The sequence below is a fragment of the Canis lupus genome, chromosome 1 (assembly GCF_003254725.2).
Source record: "Canis lupus dingo isolate Sandy chromosome 1, ASM325472v2, whole genome shotgun sequence".
In the NCBI taxonomy this organism is placed as follows: domain Eukaryota; kingdom Metazoa; phylum Chordata; class Mammalia; order Carnivora; family Canidae; genus Canis; species Canis lupus.
Genome location: NC_064243.1, coordinates 114,328,056 through 114,342,233, shown reverse-complemented (window position 1 = coordinate 114,342,233; position 14,178 = coordinate 114,328,056). Strand labels below are relative to the sequence as shown.

At 50.4% G+C, this 14,178-nt stretch overlaps 2 protein-coding genes across 3 annotated transcripts; one reads left to right on the top strand and one right to left on the bottom strand.

Annotated features, from left to right (window-relative positions):
- Positions 1 to 6: 6 nt before the first annotated feature.
- Positions 7 to 10,630, top strand: NFKBIB (NFKB inhibitor beta). 2 transcript variants are annotated; one of them, XM_025425076.3, is made up of 6 exons: positions 7 to 280; positions 7,851 to 7,956; positions 8,036 to 8,369; positions 9,252 to 9,340; positions 9,430 to 9,699; positions 10,486 to 10,630. In XM_025425076.3, the coding sequence occupies exons 1-6, from the start codon at positions 102 to 104 to the stop codon at positions 10,579 to 10,581; spliced, it is 1,074 nt and encodes a 357-aa protein (XP_025280861.1). In that variant the 5' UTR covers positions 7 to 101; the 3' UTR covers positions 10,582 to 10,630. The 2 variants fall into 2 exon arrangements, with proteins under 2 accessions (XP_025280861.1, XP_025280862.1); XM_025425077.3 differs by having other exon boundaries at positions 14 to 280; positions 8,243 to 8,369.
- A 90-nt stretch (positions 10,631 to 10,720) lies between these two features.
- Positions 10,721 to 14,001, bottom strand: CCER2 (coiled-coil glutamate rich protein 2). The gene is given in 8 exon segments (XM_049110044.1): positions 10,721 to 11,057; positions 11,663 to 11,704; positions 11,706 to 12,193; positions 12,523 to 12,610; positions 12,762 to 12,802; positions 13,058 to 13,176; positions 13,437 to 13,460; positions 13,931 to 14,001. Coding segments are annotated over 8 exon segments (963 nt in total). The 3' UTR covers positions 10,721 to 10,967.
- Between the last annotated feature and the right edge of the window lie 177 nt (positions 14,002 to 14,178).

Genomic DNA, 14,178 nt, shown 5'->3' with positions numbered 1-14,178 from the left:
GGGGAGTGTTGGGGAATTCCCCGCAGGGCGGAAGCGCCGGGGCTTCAGGCAAAGCCAGCTACAGGCGGGCGGCCGCTGGGGCCCCTGAGGCTTCGGGGGCCATGGCCGGGGTCGCGTGCTTGGGGAAAGCTGCGGAGGCCGACGAATGGTGCGACAGCGGCCTGGGCTCTCTGGGTCCCGACGCAGCAGCCCCCGGAGGACCGGGGCTGGGCGCCGAGCTGGGCCCGGGGTTGTCGTGGGCGCCCCTCGTCTTTGGCTACGTCACTGAGGATGGGGACACGTGAGTGAACCTTAGGCTGCCTAACGGGGCCCTAGGATCCCACCTCTGATTCCCTATTAGTCTCCTATCCCGGCTCCCTAACCTTTCACTCTTAAATCTAACTTCTGATGCTCGACTTTCTGATTTGTAACTCCTAACCTTTAGTAAAACCAATTTCCTAGCCAACTTTGACCCTAACTCCTTAATTTCTCCGACTTTCCTTTCTTGAGCTCTGCTTCATATTGCTCCACATCCCTATCCATTGATCCCCAAACTGGTTTTGATCTTCCCGACCCAAGTCCGGAGACCTTTGTTAGAGTTGTGGTCCAGACAGGCTCCTCCTCACCTCCTACCTCCAAATAGGATCCTTGATCCTTAGCCTCCTGATGGATGCGCCTTGAACTTAGATTTCCAAAATTAATACATGACCTTGATTCTTAACATTCTACCTTCTGAGCACCGATCTTCAGATCTTACATCCAAAGGGAAAACGTAAGCTCCATGATAGCAGGGATTGATGCCTGTTAAGTATTTGCTGAACACCACCACGTTCCAGGCACTGGTTTAGGTGCTGCGATAAAGCAGTGAGGAAAACAGACAAAAATTTCCGCTCTTGTGGAGTTTACATTCTAAGGTGCGTATGTAGACAGACAAAAGGACAGACAGGCTGACAGAAAGACAGGAAGGAAGGGAGGGAGGGAAAGAGGAGAGAGAAGGAACAAAAGAAACTAAGACACAGACGCAAAGTGAGAAAGAAGAGAAAGGAAAAGAAGAAACAAAGAAAAACGAAAAACAGTATAAAGGAAAGGCAGAAAAATAGTGTATCTGAAGGTAATAAGTTCTTTGGGGGAAAAATAAAGCAGGAAAACGAGATCCGTAGAGTATCTGGGGGAGAACTCTCCAGGCAGAAGGAACCAGAATTGTAAAGGGCGGTGAGGGATTGTCCTGGGGTTTTTTTGTGTATTTGTGTCTACTCATCCAGTCATGGTGACTAAACAGGGCTTGACCCATAAGAGGCGTGCAGGAAATATTGTTCTTTCCAAAGACCCCTGCTGAGGTTTCATTAGTTTTCTTTATTGGTTTTTTGCTTTCTATTTCATTGATCTCTGTTTTGATTTTCATTATTGCCCTCTTCTGCTTACTTTGGGTCTAATTTTTTTTTTCTTTCTTTCTCTCTTTTTTTAAAGTTTCTTAAGGTGGCAGCTGAGATCATTCATTTGAGACCTTTCTTCTCTAACATTGGTGTTTCATGGTATAAATTTCCAGCAGCAGTACTTTAGCAGTCTCTCACAAATTCTGATATGTTGTGTTTTCATGTTCATTTAATTCAAGATACTTTGTAATTTCTCTTTTGATTTCTTCTTTGGCCAGTGGATTATTTAAAAATATGTTATTTAGGGCGCCTGGGTGGCTCAGTTGGTTGAGCTCAGGTTGTGATCTCAGGGTCCTGGGATGAGCCTCCCATTGGGCTCTGTGCTCAACTGTGGCATCTGCTTGGAATTCTCTCTCTTTCTCCCTCTGCCCTTCCTGCTTATGCTCTCTCTAAAATAAATAAATAAATAAATCTTTTAAAAAGGGGTAGGGGGCAGAGGGAGAGGGAGAGAGAAACCCAAGCAGGCTCTGTTGGGAGCAGGGCGTGATCCCATGACCCTGAGATCAGGGCCTGAGCTGAAGCCAAGAGTTGGTCATCCAACCCACTGTGCCACCCTGATGCCCCTAAATAAATCTTTTTAAAAAAATAAATATGTTATTTAGTTTCCAGATATTTGGAAAGTTTTCCAAATGTCTCTCTTTTATTGATTTTTAATTTAATTCCCTTGTAGACTGAGAACATACTTTGTATGACTTGGATCCTCGTAAATTTATTGAGAATTGTTTTATGGTGCCACACATTATGCGTGCACTTGAAAAGAGTGAATATTCTGCTGTTGTTGGGTGTAGGGTTCTCTAAAAGTCAATTAGTGGTCCTATTGGTTTATCATTTTATATATCCTTACTAATGGTTTCTGTCTCCTTGTTCTATCAATTATTGAGGAGGGGGCATTGAAATCTCCAGCAGTCATTATGGATTTGTCTCTTGTTCTGTCAGGTTTTGCTTTGTGTAATTTGATGCTCTGTTATTAGGGCATGGATATGTAGAATTATTATGTTCTTTTGCTTAGTTGACCTCTTAATCATTACAAAATAACCTTCTCGATACTTGGTAATATTTCTTGCTCTAAAGTCTAGTATGATATTAAAATATTCACTCCTGGGCAGCCCCGGTGGCCCAGCAGTTTAGTGCCGCCTTCAGCCAGGGCATGATCCTGGAGATCCGGGATCGAGTCCCACATCAGGCTCCCTGCATGGAGCCTGCGTCTCCCTCTGCCTGTGTCTCTGCCTCTCTCTCTCTCTCTCTCTCTCTCTCTCTCTCTCTGTGAGTCTGTCATGAATAAATAAAATCTTAAAAAAACACAACTCACTCCTGCTTTCTTTTGACTGACTGGTGTTAGCACAGTATATCTTTTTCCACCCTTTTATTTTAACCTATCTTTTAATACTTATATTTAAAGGGTATTACTTGTAGGAAGCATATATAGTTGGGTTTTGCTTTTTTGTTCAGTCTGACAATTTCTGCCTTTTAATTGGAATGTTTAGACCATTTACATTTAGTTATTGATACAGTTATGTTTATCATCCTTTTGCTAATTTTCTACTTAATACATCTCCTTTGTTTACCTTTTCTTCTTTTTCTGCCTTCTTTTGGAACCTGTAAACCTTGTCCCGTTGTATTCTTTTTTTTTTTTTAAAGATTTTATTTATTTATTCATGAGAGACACGGAGAGAGAGAGAGAGAGAGAGAGAGAGAGAGAGAGAGAGAGGCAGAGACACAGGCAGAGGGAGAAGCAGGCTCCATGCAGGGAGCCCGATGTGGGACTCGATCCGGGGACTCCAGGATCACGCCCTGGGCTGAAGGCAGGCGCTAAACCACTGAACCACCCAGGGATCCCCCATTGTATTCTTTTGTTGGTTCATTAGCTTTATGTATTTATTTAAAGATTTTATTTTTAAATTTTATTTATTTTGTGGGGGAGGGTCAGTGGGAAAGGGAGAGAGAATCTCAAGCCGACTCCCAGTATGGAATCCCATGCAGGGCGTGATCTCACAACCCTAAAGATCATGACCTGATCCAAAATCAAGAGTCAGACACTTAACTAAGCTACCCAGGCGCCCCTTAAGGTGTTTTTAAGTAATCTCTGCACCTAACATGGGGCTCGAACTCATAACCCCAAGATCAAGAGTCGCACGCTCTACTGACTGAGCCAGCCAAAAGTCCCTGGTTTGTTAGCTTTAACACTTCTGTTGATTAAGTGGTTGGCAAACTGGCTTCCAGGAAAAATCTAGCCAGCCATCTGCTTTTGTATGGCTGTAAGCTATGAATGGTATTTACATTTTTAAATGGTCGAAAAAAATCAAAAGACTATTTTGTGGCAAGTGAAAATTATTATGAGAGTCACATTTCAGACCCCACAGATGAAGTTCTGCTGGAATACTGCTTTGCTCATTCATTTACATATAGCTGGTGGCTGCTTTTATATCAACCATAACAGCAGAGCTGAGTAGGTAAAAGAGACACTAGAATCCACAAAGCGTAAAATCTTTATCTGGCCACTTACAGAAAAAGTTTTCTGACCTCTGCTTTATAGCTTATACTGTACAGCTTCAACTTATGATGGGTGAAATTTCGCATAGGGTAAAAGATAAAAGAACCTTAGAATAATATATTTCCATTTGTTCCCTCCTGGCCTTTATGTTCTTGTTGTCATACAGTTTAGTTTCACGTGTGTTATAAACTCCACCATACATTGTTAGTAGTTTTGTTTAAACAAACACTCAACTATTTTTTTTCAAATTACCTTCTAAAGGGACTTGTATTAAAAAAAAAGAGAGAGACATAATGAGAAAAAATCTTCCAGATTTACCCACATAGTTGTTATTTTCAATGTTTGCTATTTATGTGTATAGGCCCATGTTGCTGTGGGATGTCATTTTCATTTTGCTTGCAGGTTTCCTTTAACCTTTCTTTGGAGACAACTTATCGTCTGCTGTCGATAAGTTCCTTCGGCTTTTGTATATCTGAAAACATCATTATTTTGTCTTCATTTTTGAAAGATATTTTTGCTGGGTTAAAGGCTTCTAGGTTGGGGGCACTTGGGTGGCTCACTTGGTTAAGCATCTGCCTCCTGTTCAGGTCTAATCCCAGGGTCCTGGGATCGAGCCCCAGATCAGGCTCCCTGCTCAGCATGGAGGAGTTTGCTTCTCCTCCTTCTAACCCTCTTCCTACTCTCTCACTCACTCACTCACTCTCTCTCTCTCTTTCTCTCAAATAAAATCTTAAAAAAAAATCTAGGTTGAGGGATGTCTGGGTGGCTCAGGCAGTGAAGCATCTGACTCTTGATCTCAGCTCAGGTCTTATCTCAGGGTTGAGTGTAAGCCCTGTGTTGGGCTCCATGCCCAGCATGGAGCCCACTTAAAAAAAAAAAAATCCTAGGTTGAGTGTGTCTTTGAATACTTGAAAGGTGTTGCCCCAGTCTGTTCCCCTGTCTAATTTCCTATATGACATCCACTATCATCCTTATTTTTATTTTTCTATAAAGTGTCTTTTTCTCTCTAGCTGCTTTTGATATTTTTATCTTTTTTTAAAAAAATTATTATTATTATTATTTTTAAAATTTTATTTATTTATGATAGCCACACACACACACACACACACACACAGAGAGAGAGAGGCAGAGACATAGGCAGAGGGAGAAGCAGGCTCCATGCACCGGGAGCCCGACGTGGGATTCGATCCCAGGTCTCCAGGATCGCGCCCTGGGCCAAAGGCAGGCGCCAAACCGCTGCACCACCCAGGGATCCCTAAAAAAATTATTTTAAAAAATTTATTTATTTTAGAGAAAGAGAGAGCAAGTGACTACATAAGTGCAAGGGAGGGGCAAAGGGAGAGGCAGAGAATCCCAAGCAGACTCCATGCTGATTGTGGGGCCCAAGTGGGGCTTGATCTCATAACCTAAGGTGAAACCAAGAGTTGGACCCTTAACCAACTGAGCCACCCAGGCACCACTGAGATTTTTATCTTTACCATTGGGGTTTTGAACCAGATTTTTATGTTGGGCTTTGGTATAGTTTTCCTAATATTTCTTGTTCTTGGGAGTCATTGAGCTTCTTGGATCTGTGAGTTTATAGTTTTCATAAGTTTGGAAAATTTTCTAGACATTATTTCTTCAAATATTTCTATCCCCCACATCATTTAGGGACTTAGTTTCAAATATTAGGGACTCCTGCGTGGCTCAGTGGTTGAGTGTCTGCCTTCAGCTCAGGGCGTGATCCTGGAGTCCCGGGATCAAGTTCCGAATCAGGGTCCCTGTAGGGAGCCTGCTTCTCCCTCTGCCTGTGTCTCTGCCTCTCTCTGTTCTCTAAAGAATAAAGAAATAAAATCTTAAAAGAAAAAAAAGTTTCAAATATTGTTAGGCTGCTTGAAGTTGTTCCATAGCTCACTGATGTTCCTTTCATTTTAAAATAGTCTCTTTTGAGGGTGCCCAGCTGGCTCAGTCATTGGAGTGTGAGACTCTTGATCTTGGGGTCATGAGTTCAAGCCCCATGTTGAGTGTAGAGATGACTTAAACATAAAAAAGAAATTAAAAAAATTCTCTTTGTGTTTCATTCTAAATAGTTCCTATCACAAAGTCATTCGGTAGTTTTTTCTTCTATATTATTTATTTTTTTAGATTTTATTTATTTATTCATGAGAGACACAGAGACATAGGCAGAGACAGAAGCAAGCTCCCTGTGGGGAGCCTGTTGCGGGATTCAATCTTGTGACCCCAGTATCATCACCTGAGCCAAAGGCAGCCACTCAACCACAGCGCCACCTAGGCCTTCCCTCTTCTGCATTGTTTAATCTCTGCTAATCCTGTCCAGTGTATTTTTCGTTTCAGATGCTCTAGTTTTTATCTCTAGGAGTTTGATTTGAGTCTTTGGCTCCTATCACCCATGTCTCTACTTAACTTTTGGAATGTATGAGAGTCACTTACAATGAACTCTTTTAATGGTCTTGTTTGCAGATTCAAACACCTGGGTCATTTCTGGGTCAATTTCAACTGATTGATTATTCTCATTGTGGATCATGTTTTTCTGCTTCTTTTCCTACCTTGTAATCTTTGAATAGATGCCAAACATTGTGAACTTTATCTTGTTAGTCTGGCCAGTTGTATATCTTTCTTTCTTTCTTTCTTTGAGATTTTATTTATTCATGAGAGACACAGAGAGAGGCAGAGACATAGGCAGAGGGAGAAGCAGGCTCCCTGCGGGGACTGTGATGCGGGACTCAATCCCAGGACCTGGGATCACAACCTGAGTTGAAGGCAGATGCTGAATCACTGAGCCACCCAGGTGCCCCTATGTTCCTATAAATATTCTTGAATGTTGCTTTGGGATGCAGTTAAACTACTTTTAAGTAGTTTGATCCTTCTGGGTTTTGCTCTTGTGATTTGTTAGGTGGGTCTGAGCAGCGCTCTATCTAGGGTTTATTATTTCCCACTACAGAGGTAAGACCTTCTAGAGCCTTCTACCCAATGTCCTGTATTTTAGGGGTTTTTCCTAGTCTCACCAGTGGCAACAGGCACTATTTCTGAACCCCTGTGAGCAATGGGCACGTTTCCCTAATCTGTTTACATGGTTTCTTCCCCAGACGGGTAGTTTCTCCGTATCGGTGCACTGATCAGTCTTCTCCTAAATCCTCTCGAGGTCCCTCTGCAAATCTCCAGTGTCTTTCCCTGTTCAGGTCTCTCCTCTTAGGTTCTCTGTCCTTTGACTCCCCCTGCCTTGCTGTCCCCCAACCCAGCTCCATCTCACTCATATGCAGATGGCCAGAACCCTGCCTGGGTTTGCCCTCTCTATGCCATGTCTTCTCTCAAGAAATGTGGCAATCTGTCACAGGTCTCACCTCACTTTGTGTCCGGTGTATTAAGGATCACTGTCATTCATTGCATGAGGACCAGTGTCTGGAAAACTGTTGCTTCCTACACGGCAGTTTGTCTGTTTTTTTTTGTTGTTGTTATTGATTCAGAGGGGAGGGAAATCTGGTCCCTGCTATTTCATCTTGGGAGGAAGTAGAAGTCCCACTTAATAAACACCAATTAATCAAATCTGCTGAATTAATTCTGACCTGACTCTCCTAGATTCTTGACAGTTGGTTGCAGGATTGTGGTCATAGGGCTTAGCACACAGGAGGTGCTCCAAGTTTGTTGAATGAAGGAATATAGGAGTACTTGATGACTACTTTTTTTTTCTTTTTAAAAGATTTATTCATTTATTTTAGGGAGAGAGAGCGCGTGCGTGCGCTCCCATGAGTGGGAGGGGCAGAGGAAGAGTGAGAGAGAATCTCAAGCAGACGCTGTGTTGAGCACAGAGCTTGATGTGGGGCTTGATCGCAATGACCCTGAGATCATGACCTGAGCCGAAACCAAGAGTCAGATGCTTAACCCACTGAGCCACCTAGGCATTCCAGGAGTACTTGACCTCTGACCTCTGCTCTTGTCTTTGTCTTCAGGGCACTGCACTTAGCAGTGATTCATCAGCATGAGCCCTTCCTGGATTTCCTCCTAGGCTTCGCGGCTGGCACTGAGTACCTGGACCTGCAGAATGACCTGGGCCAGGTGAGCCACCTGGGGACAGTACAGGGCTTGGGACTAGGTTCTCAGTGCACCCCCTAATCCCTGCCCTCTGCTCCTGCAGACAGCCCTTCACCTGGCAGCCATCCTGGGGGAGGCCTCCGCAGTGGAAAAGTTGTATGCGGCGGGTGCCGGGTTGCACATAGCGGAGCGTGGGGGCCACACGGCGCTGCACCTGGCCTGCCGCATGAGGGCACATGCCTGTGCTCGTGTGCTACTCCAGCCCCGTCCCCGGTGCTCCAGGGGAGCCCCCAATACCTACCTCGCTCAGGGCCCTGACCGCACCTCTGACACCGACCACCCGCCTGTTGCCTCGTACCCTGAACCTGACTTGGAAAAGGAAGATGAAGAGAATGAGGAGGATTGGAAGCTACAGTTAGAGGCTGAAAACTACGAAGGTAAGGGTTTCTGGTCACTGGGCAGGGCTTGGAGGCCTGGGCAGAGAGAGAGCACTGGGCTCTAGGGTCAATTCTCCTGAGTCAAGACCCAGGCCCTTGGGAAATAACACTGAGGCTCCAGGGACCCAGGCACTGGAGAACACATCCCCTCTGAGGCCCCAGATTACTGAGAATAGGTCACTTGGGACTCAGGCCCCAGACCACTTGGGACCCAGTCCTGTCACCTGTAGGCCTAGAACTACTAAGATCTAGTTGTTGGGTTCAGGTTCTCCAGCTGGAAGGCACAGCTCACTCTGGATCTCGCCCCCTCCCACCAACCACAGGTCCTAGCCTACCCAGGATGAGGGATCTTAAGGCTCAGATTCCCCAGAGATTGACACTAGGTTCAGGGACAGCCCTCGGCCCATCTACCTGGGGCCTTGGCATCTGAATCTTAGCTCCCCCACCTCTAGGCCCAACTACCTGCACCAGGCCCCTTCCTGAGATCACCCAGGACCCAGTGTTCAAGGCCTCCTCCTTCCTCTAAAGTCACACACAGGCCCTTGAACTACTCAGGACCCAGGAATTTGGGGTCTAGATCTTTTGTGGGATAAAGACCAGAGACCCAGTCTCCTGGTTCCAAGATCCAGGCTTCCTGTCCAAAGCCCCTAGGTTCTTCACCCATAAGCCCCAGACTTTCCACAAGCCAGGCTTTACACTGCCAGCAGGTTCCAGAACACCAAGACTTAGGCATTGGGGTGCATTTGCCTCTTTGACATACCCAGGAATTCAGCGGCTGGACCCCAGACTCAGTCCCCTCAGGCCATGGTGTTCTCCTTTGGCAGCTTGGCATTTGGGGCCCAGGCCCCTGACCCACATCACATGATACCACTCTGTCCACAGGCCATACCCCACTTCACGTGGCCGTCATCCACAAAGATGCAGAGATGGTGCGGCTGCTCCGGGAGGCTGGAGCGGACCTCAATAAACCGGTGAGCTGCCCTAGGGAGAGGGTATGGCCGGGAGGGTTGTGCCCTGGAGTGGGGCAGGGCCCCCTTGACCTCTCTGCTGCCCCTTGTAGGAGCCCACGTGTGGCCGGAGCCCCCTGCACTTGGCAGTGGAGGCCCAAGCAGCCGATGTGCTGGAGCTTCTCCTGAGGGCCGGTGCTGACCCTGCTGCCCGCATGTACGGTGGCCGCACCCCACTGGGCAGTGCCACGCTCCGGCCCAACCCCATCCTTGCCCGTCTTCTCCGTGCACATGGAGCCCCTGAGCCTGAGGACGAGGACGACAGGCCTGGCCCTTGCAGCAGCAGCAGCAGCAGTAGCGACAGTGACAGCGGGGACGAGGGCGTGAGTCAGGAGGAAAGACCGGGTGGCCCAGCTGGGGGGTCAGGGTAAACAGGCGGGTGGGCAGGGGTGAAAAGAGAAGTTAGGCAGTGTACTGAGACCAACCTTGGGCCGCTGTGATCGGAGAATGCAGGCAGAAGTCCGGGGTGACCTGGACGGGGTGGTGGGGAGAATGTGGGGAGCCATGGCTTGAGCAACGGCGGAGGGAGAACTCAGGTAGGCAGAGTTAGAGAATGAGACCACGGTCCGAGGGACCTGTGATGGCAGTGAGCAGCAGCGGTGGCTGAGAGTGTAGGGAGTGACTTCCCGGAGCAAGAGATGGAGGACTGAGGGTGTGGGAAGGTGACCTCGGGCAGCAGTGGTTCCAACGCTGGCAGCAGTGAGGAAGGACCTTCGCCAGCAGGGAGGAGGCTGTGTGGGGGAAGCCAGGTGGCAGAGATGCTGCGTTGGGCAGGGGACGAGGCTGGGTAGTGAGGGGGGTGAGTAGGGTGAGGAATCTGGGTAGAAGCAGAGGGAGGGGGCAGAGGAAGGAGACCCCAGTGGCTGTGGCTGCTGAAGACGCCACGAAGCAGCAGGGCTGGAGCCCAAGCAGGAGCCCAAGCAGTGGTGGGTGGTGGGAGAAAGCAGATGACCTTGAATGTGGCGGTTGGAAAACCAGGAGTGGGGAATTTGCGTGGGGGAACTTGGGTGTCACCAGAAGACCCAGTTGTCGGGGCGGGTGGAAGAAGCTGGACAGCTGGTACAGTGACAGCCACCTGAGCCCCTGTGCCTGCCCTCCTCTGCCCCCAGGATGAATACGACGACATCGTGGTTCACAGTGGCCGGAGCCAAAGTCGGCTCCCTCCCACCCCAGCCTCAAAACCTCTCCCCGATGACCCCGTCTGACCTAATTGTTAATAGAAACTCCAGTTTAATAAAATCCCAGTTCTGACAACCTGAGACTAGACTGACTGTCGCCGTCGCAGTCCTCCGGTTTATTCCTGGGTCCCCATCCCTCCAAAATCAAGTGCCACACAAGCCTCAGTGGTTTTCTTTGTGCTTTATCCACACAGAAGGGTTGGAATGGGTTACATGGGTGGCCGGGTATGTCCTGAGTCAGCATGAGGCCAGCCCCTCTCCCCAGCTCAGACTCGGCCCCTTGAGCCCACTTGCATGGCACACCCTTCTCCCCATTCCTGCAGTTGGGCATGGAGTGGGCTGGTAGGTGAGCTTTGGGGGTCCATAGTCCTAAGCCGTAGGGTGGGCCGGGAAGGAGGCCATGAAGTCGGGGGTCATCCCTCCCTCCTGATCTCCTCCCCCAGAATCTCAGTTGCCTTCTTGAGCTCATCTCTCACATGCTCCAGCCGCTCCATGTCATGCTCCTGGTGGGATCAGAAATGGATTGATCAGCACCTACCTCCTAGGGCGGGCCACCTCAGTAGTCACCCCTGAATGTGAGCCATGTCAGTTTGCACAACAGTGGTCATCCTGTGGACCACGATGGGGACCTTGGCGGAAGAGTTACGTTGGCCAATGTGCCCAGCAGTGCGGTTCGTGTGCGTGTGGACTGTCTAGCCAACGGCAACGGACAGGACAAGTAAACTTGGATGCCGTGACCCTTCTGTGAGGTGCTGGCCATTTGGGCTACTGCCACCAATCACGGGGACATCCTACTTTCTGTGACCCAGCAATGGTGTCCATCTGTAGTCCAGTGAACCAAGCAGCAGCCCCTTTTCATGTGGCCAGACCGCTAAGTCAGCTACCTCTCTGCAATACTAGTGGCCATCTGGGAAGTGATGTCAGCATGGAAGCCATCTTGGTCAAGCAGAGGCCTTGCTCGGCTCTTGCTGCCTAGTCCTGGTGTCAGTCCTGGTCACTACGATCCATTTGTGGTGAGTAGTGATCATGGCCCAACACTGGTACGGGGTTGGTAGCAATCCACTGGCTGTTGGGTCCGCCCCACTTGCCCATCGCCTCCTCCACTCACCTCCTTTTCCGAAGCCTCTTCCTTCTGCTTGGGCTCAGCTTCCAGGCTGGTGGAGGTGGTGGTGGTGCGGCGAGTCGTCGTGCCTCTCTCCACCCGCCTCGGCCCCCTGCCACAGACTGCGGCCCCCGCCTAGCACCTGCAGGCCCTTCTCTTCTGCCTCAAACTGGGCTGTCTCCTCGTCACTGGCCTGCTCTGCCACTCGCTTTTGGGGGCCCCCTCTGCCCTCTAGGCGCCGCTTCCACAGGCCTTCAAAGGATTCCGTGTGCCCCCTCTTCTTCCTTTTCTCCTCCTCCTCCTCCTCCTCTTCCTCTTCCTCGTTGTCCTCTTCCTGGTGGAGCCGGCTCTGAAGCTGCTCATGGATGGTCTGTTCCCGCACCTCGGACTTGTGGGCCCTTTCTGCGGCCTCCTCTTCCTCATCCCTCATCTCCTGGCTGGACCTCGTCTTCCCAGCCTCTTGCTTCTTGAAATCCTCAACCAGTAGGGCTTTCTCTTTGCTGGACACACAGCCATAGGGCTCTGTCTCACACATCTCTGGTGGAAAGAGAGGGTGCTCTCTGTGCAGCAAATTGGGGGAACTGAGACCTGGAGGGATTCTGGGGTCTGCCCAAGGTCCCACAGTGGGGCTGCCCAAAACTGGGAGAGGAGGGTCAGGTCTGGGCCACACTCTCTGCCCCCATCCTGCACCACTGCAGGGAACCCCGAGGGTGGGTCTGGAGGCCAGGCTGGACACTGCGCAGTGCTATGCCAGCCCAGGCAAGGGGACTCTGAGATGAGACACCCCTTCCTCCAGGAAGCCCTGGCACAAACCCTGGGTGGGGTGGGGACTTCCCAAGAGGAATTGGGGCCTAGGCCCCCCTTACCTTTGTGGAGGAGAGCTGTGCAGGGGCTTCTCTGGGCCTGGCCCAGTGTCAGCACTTCTGTGACCACCTCTGCTAGACAGCGGGTCAGCTGGGGGTGAAGGGTCAGAGGGGAGATTGAGGGCAGGGCAGATGGGGGTAATGAGAGCAGCAGGAGGTTTGGAGGGGAGATGATCATGGAAGTTGGTCAGGGTGGGCCAGGGTGTGGGGGAGATGAGGCAGGGCAAGGGGTCTGCACTCACCTCTTCCTTGGAGGGTCTTGGCGCCAATGGAGCAGCGGTGGCTGTGGAGGAAGGAGATGGGTGCTGGGCTGGGACCCCCGGGCGCTGTCCTCGGTGCTGATCTCAGCTCCAAGATGCATCCTGTTACTCCCCTGTCCCCTCCTCAGCCTACCTGCCAGGCGTTCCCTCCCCACCTGGAAGCTCAGCCCATGAAGTCTCTGGTCCGACCCCAATGGGTGCCTCGTTCCCCCCTGGTTCCCTGAGTCCCCGGTCCTTGACAGGTCTCAGAAGTGCCCTCTCCAGTTTCTGGCACTCACCTGCCCCCAGCAGCAGCGCCAGCAGCAGGGGCAGTGGCAGTGGGAGCAGCACGGAGGTGGGCCCTGCGGCGTTGCATGGTGGGGCGTCCGGACCTCGGTGCTCGGTGCTCGGTGCTGTGCTGGACGGCAGGGCAGCTGCTTATAACCCAGGCCCGTGGCCCCGCAGGGGAGGAAGTGACGTCACCACTGCCCCTTCCCTGCCTGTGGCAGGGTGACAGCTGCAGGGCGGCCACCTGCCCGACCCTCAATTATTCATGGGGACCCACGTCCTGCACCCGCTCTGCTCCAGATAATGGCCCCTTAGTGCCAGCAGGGAGGGAGGGTGTATCCGCCAGACAGACACGGTCTGATGGGCTTAAGGCTGCACTGGGAGGCTGACCTGGGTTCGAATCCAGCGGCGCCGCTTAACAGGTAAACTCAGGCAACTCCTCTTCTTTGGCCGCTTCCTCGTCTGCAAACCTGGGCCTTGTAAACCTACTTCCTCCGAGGTGGTGGCTGGACTTTGCCTGAATCCCTGCTCCACCACTACCAGCTGCGTGGCCCTGGGAGAACCGCCCAACCTCTCTAGGATTGGTTGCATCCTTTGTGAAATTGGCCTGGTGACCCCCTCCTCCAGGTGAGGCTTGGCAGGAGGTGAGGAGTGCGTAAGGTAATTTAGACAGCGCCCAGCACCTTCACGTCAGTGCTTTTTATTGAACACCTACTATATGCCCAGCCCTCTTCCAAAGCCGGGGGCTCCAGCAGTGAACAAACTGGCCAAGCTCCCTGTGCTTGTGGAGCAGACAATTGAGAGGCGCAGACACAACACTCAAACAGCCTAAGGAAGGAGGAAATGACCGCAGACTCCTGCATCACGAGTGCTAGGGGATTTACTTTGGCCCGTCAGGGAAGTCCTCTTTGAGGAGGATATTTGGGCCAAGGCCTGAGTGATCAAATGGAGGCATTCGCCCAAGATTGAGGGAAAAAGTAGCCAGAGGAGGCACTGCCAAGTGCACGGGTCTGAGTCAGGAACAAGTCTGCAGAGTTAGAAAGGCCGGACCAGAGCACGACAAGAAGTGGGCTGAAGTGGAAGGCAGGGGGCGGATCAGGTGGGGCTTTGTGGATCACAGGGACAAGTGTCC

Coding starts and splice junctions, on each gene's coding strand:
- NFKBIB (XM_025425076.3), top strand. CDS start 102: ATGGCCGGGGTCGCGTGCTTGGGGAAAGCTGCGGAGGCCGACGAATGG. Junction 7,957..8,035: donor TGCAGAATGACCTGGGCCAG/GTGAGCCACCTG, acceptor CTGCTCCTGCAG/ACAGCCCTTCACCTGGCAGC. Junction 8,370..9,251: donor AGAGGCTGAAAACTACGAAG/GTAAGGGTTTCT, acceptor CTCTGTCCACAG/GCCATACCCCACTTCACGTG.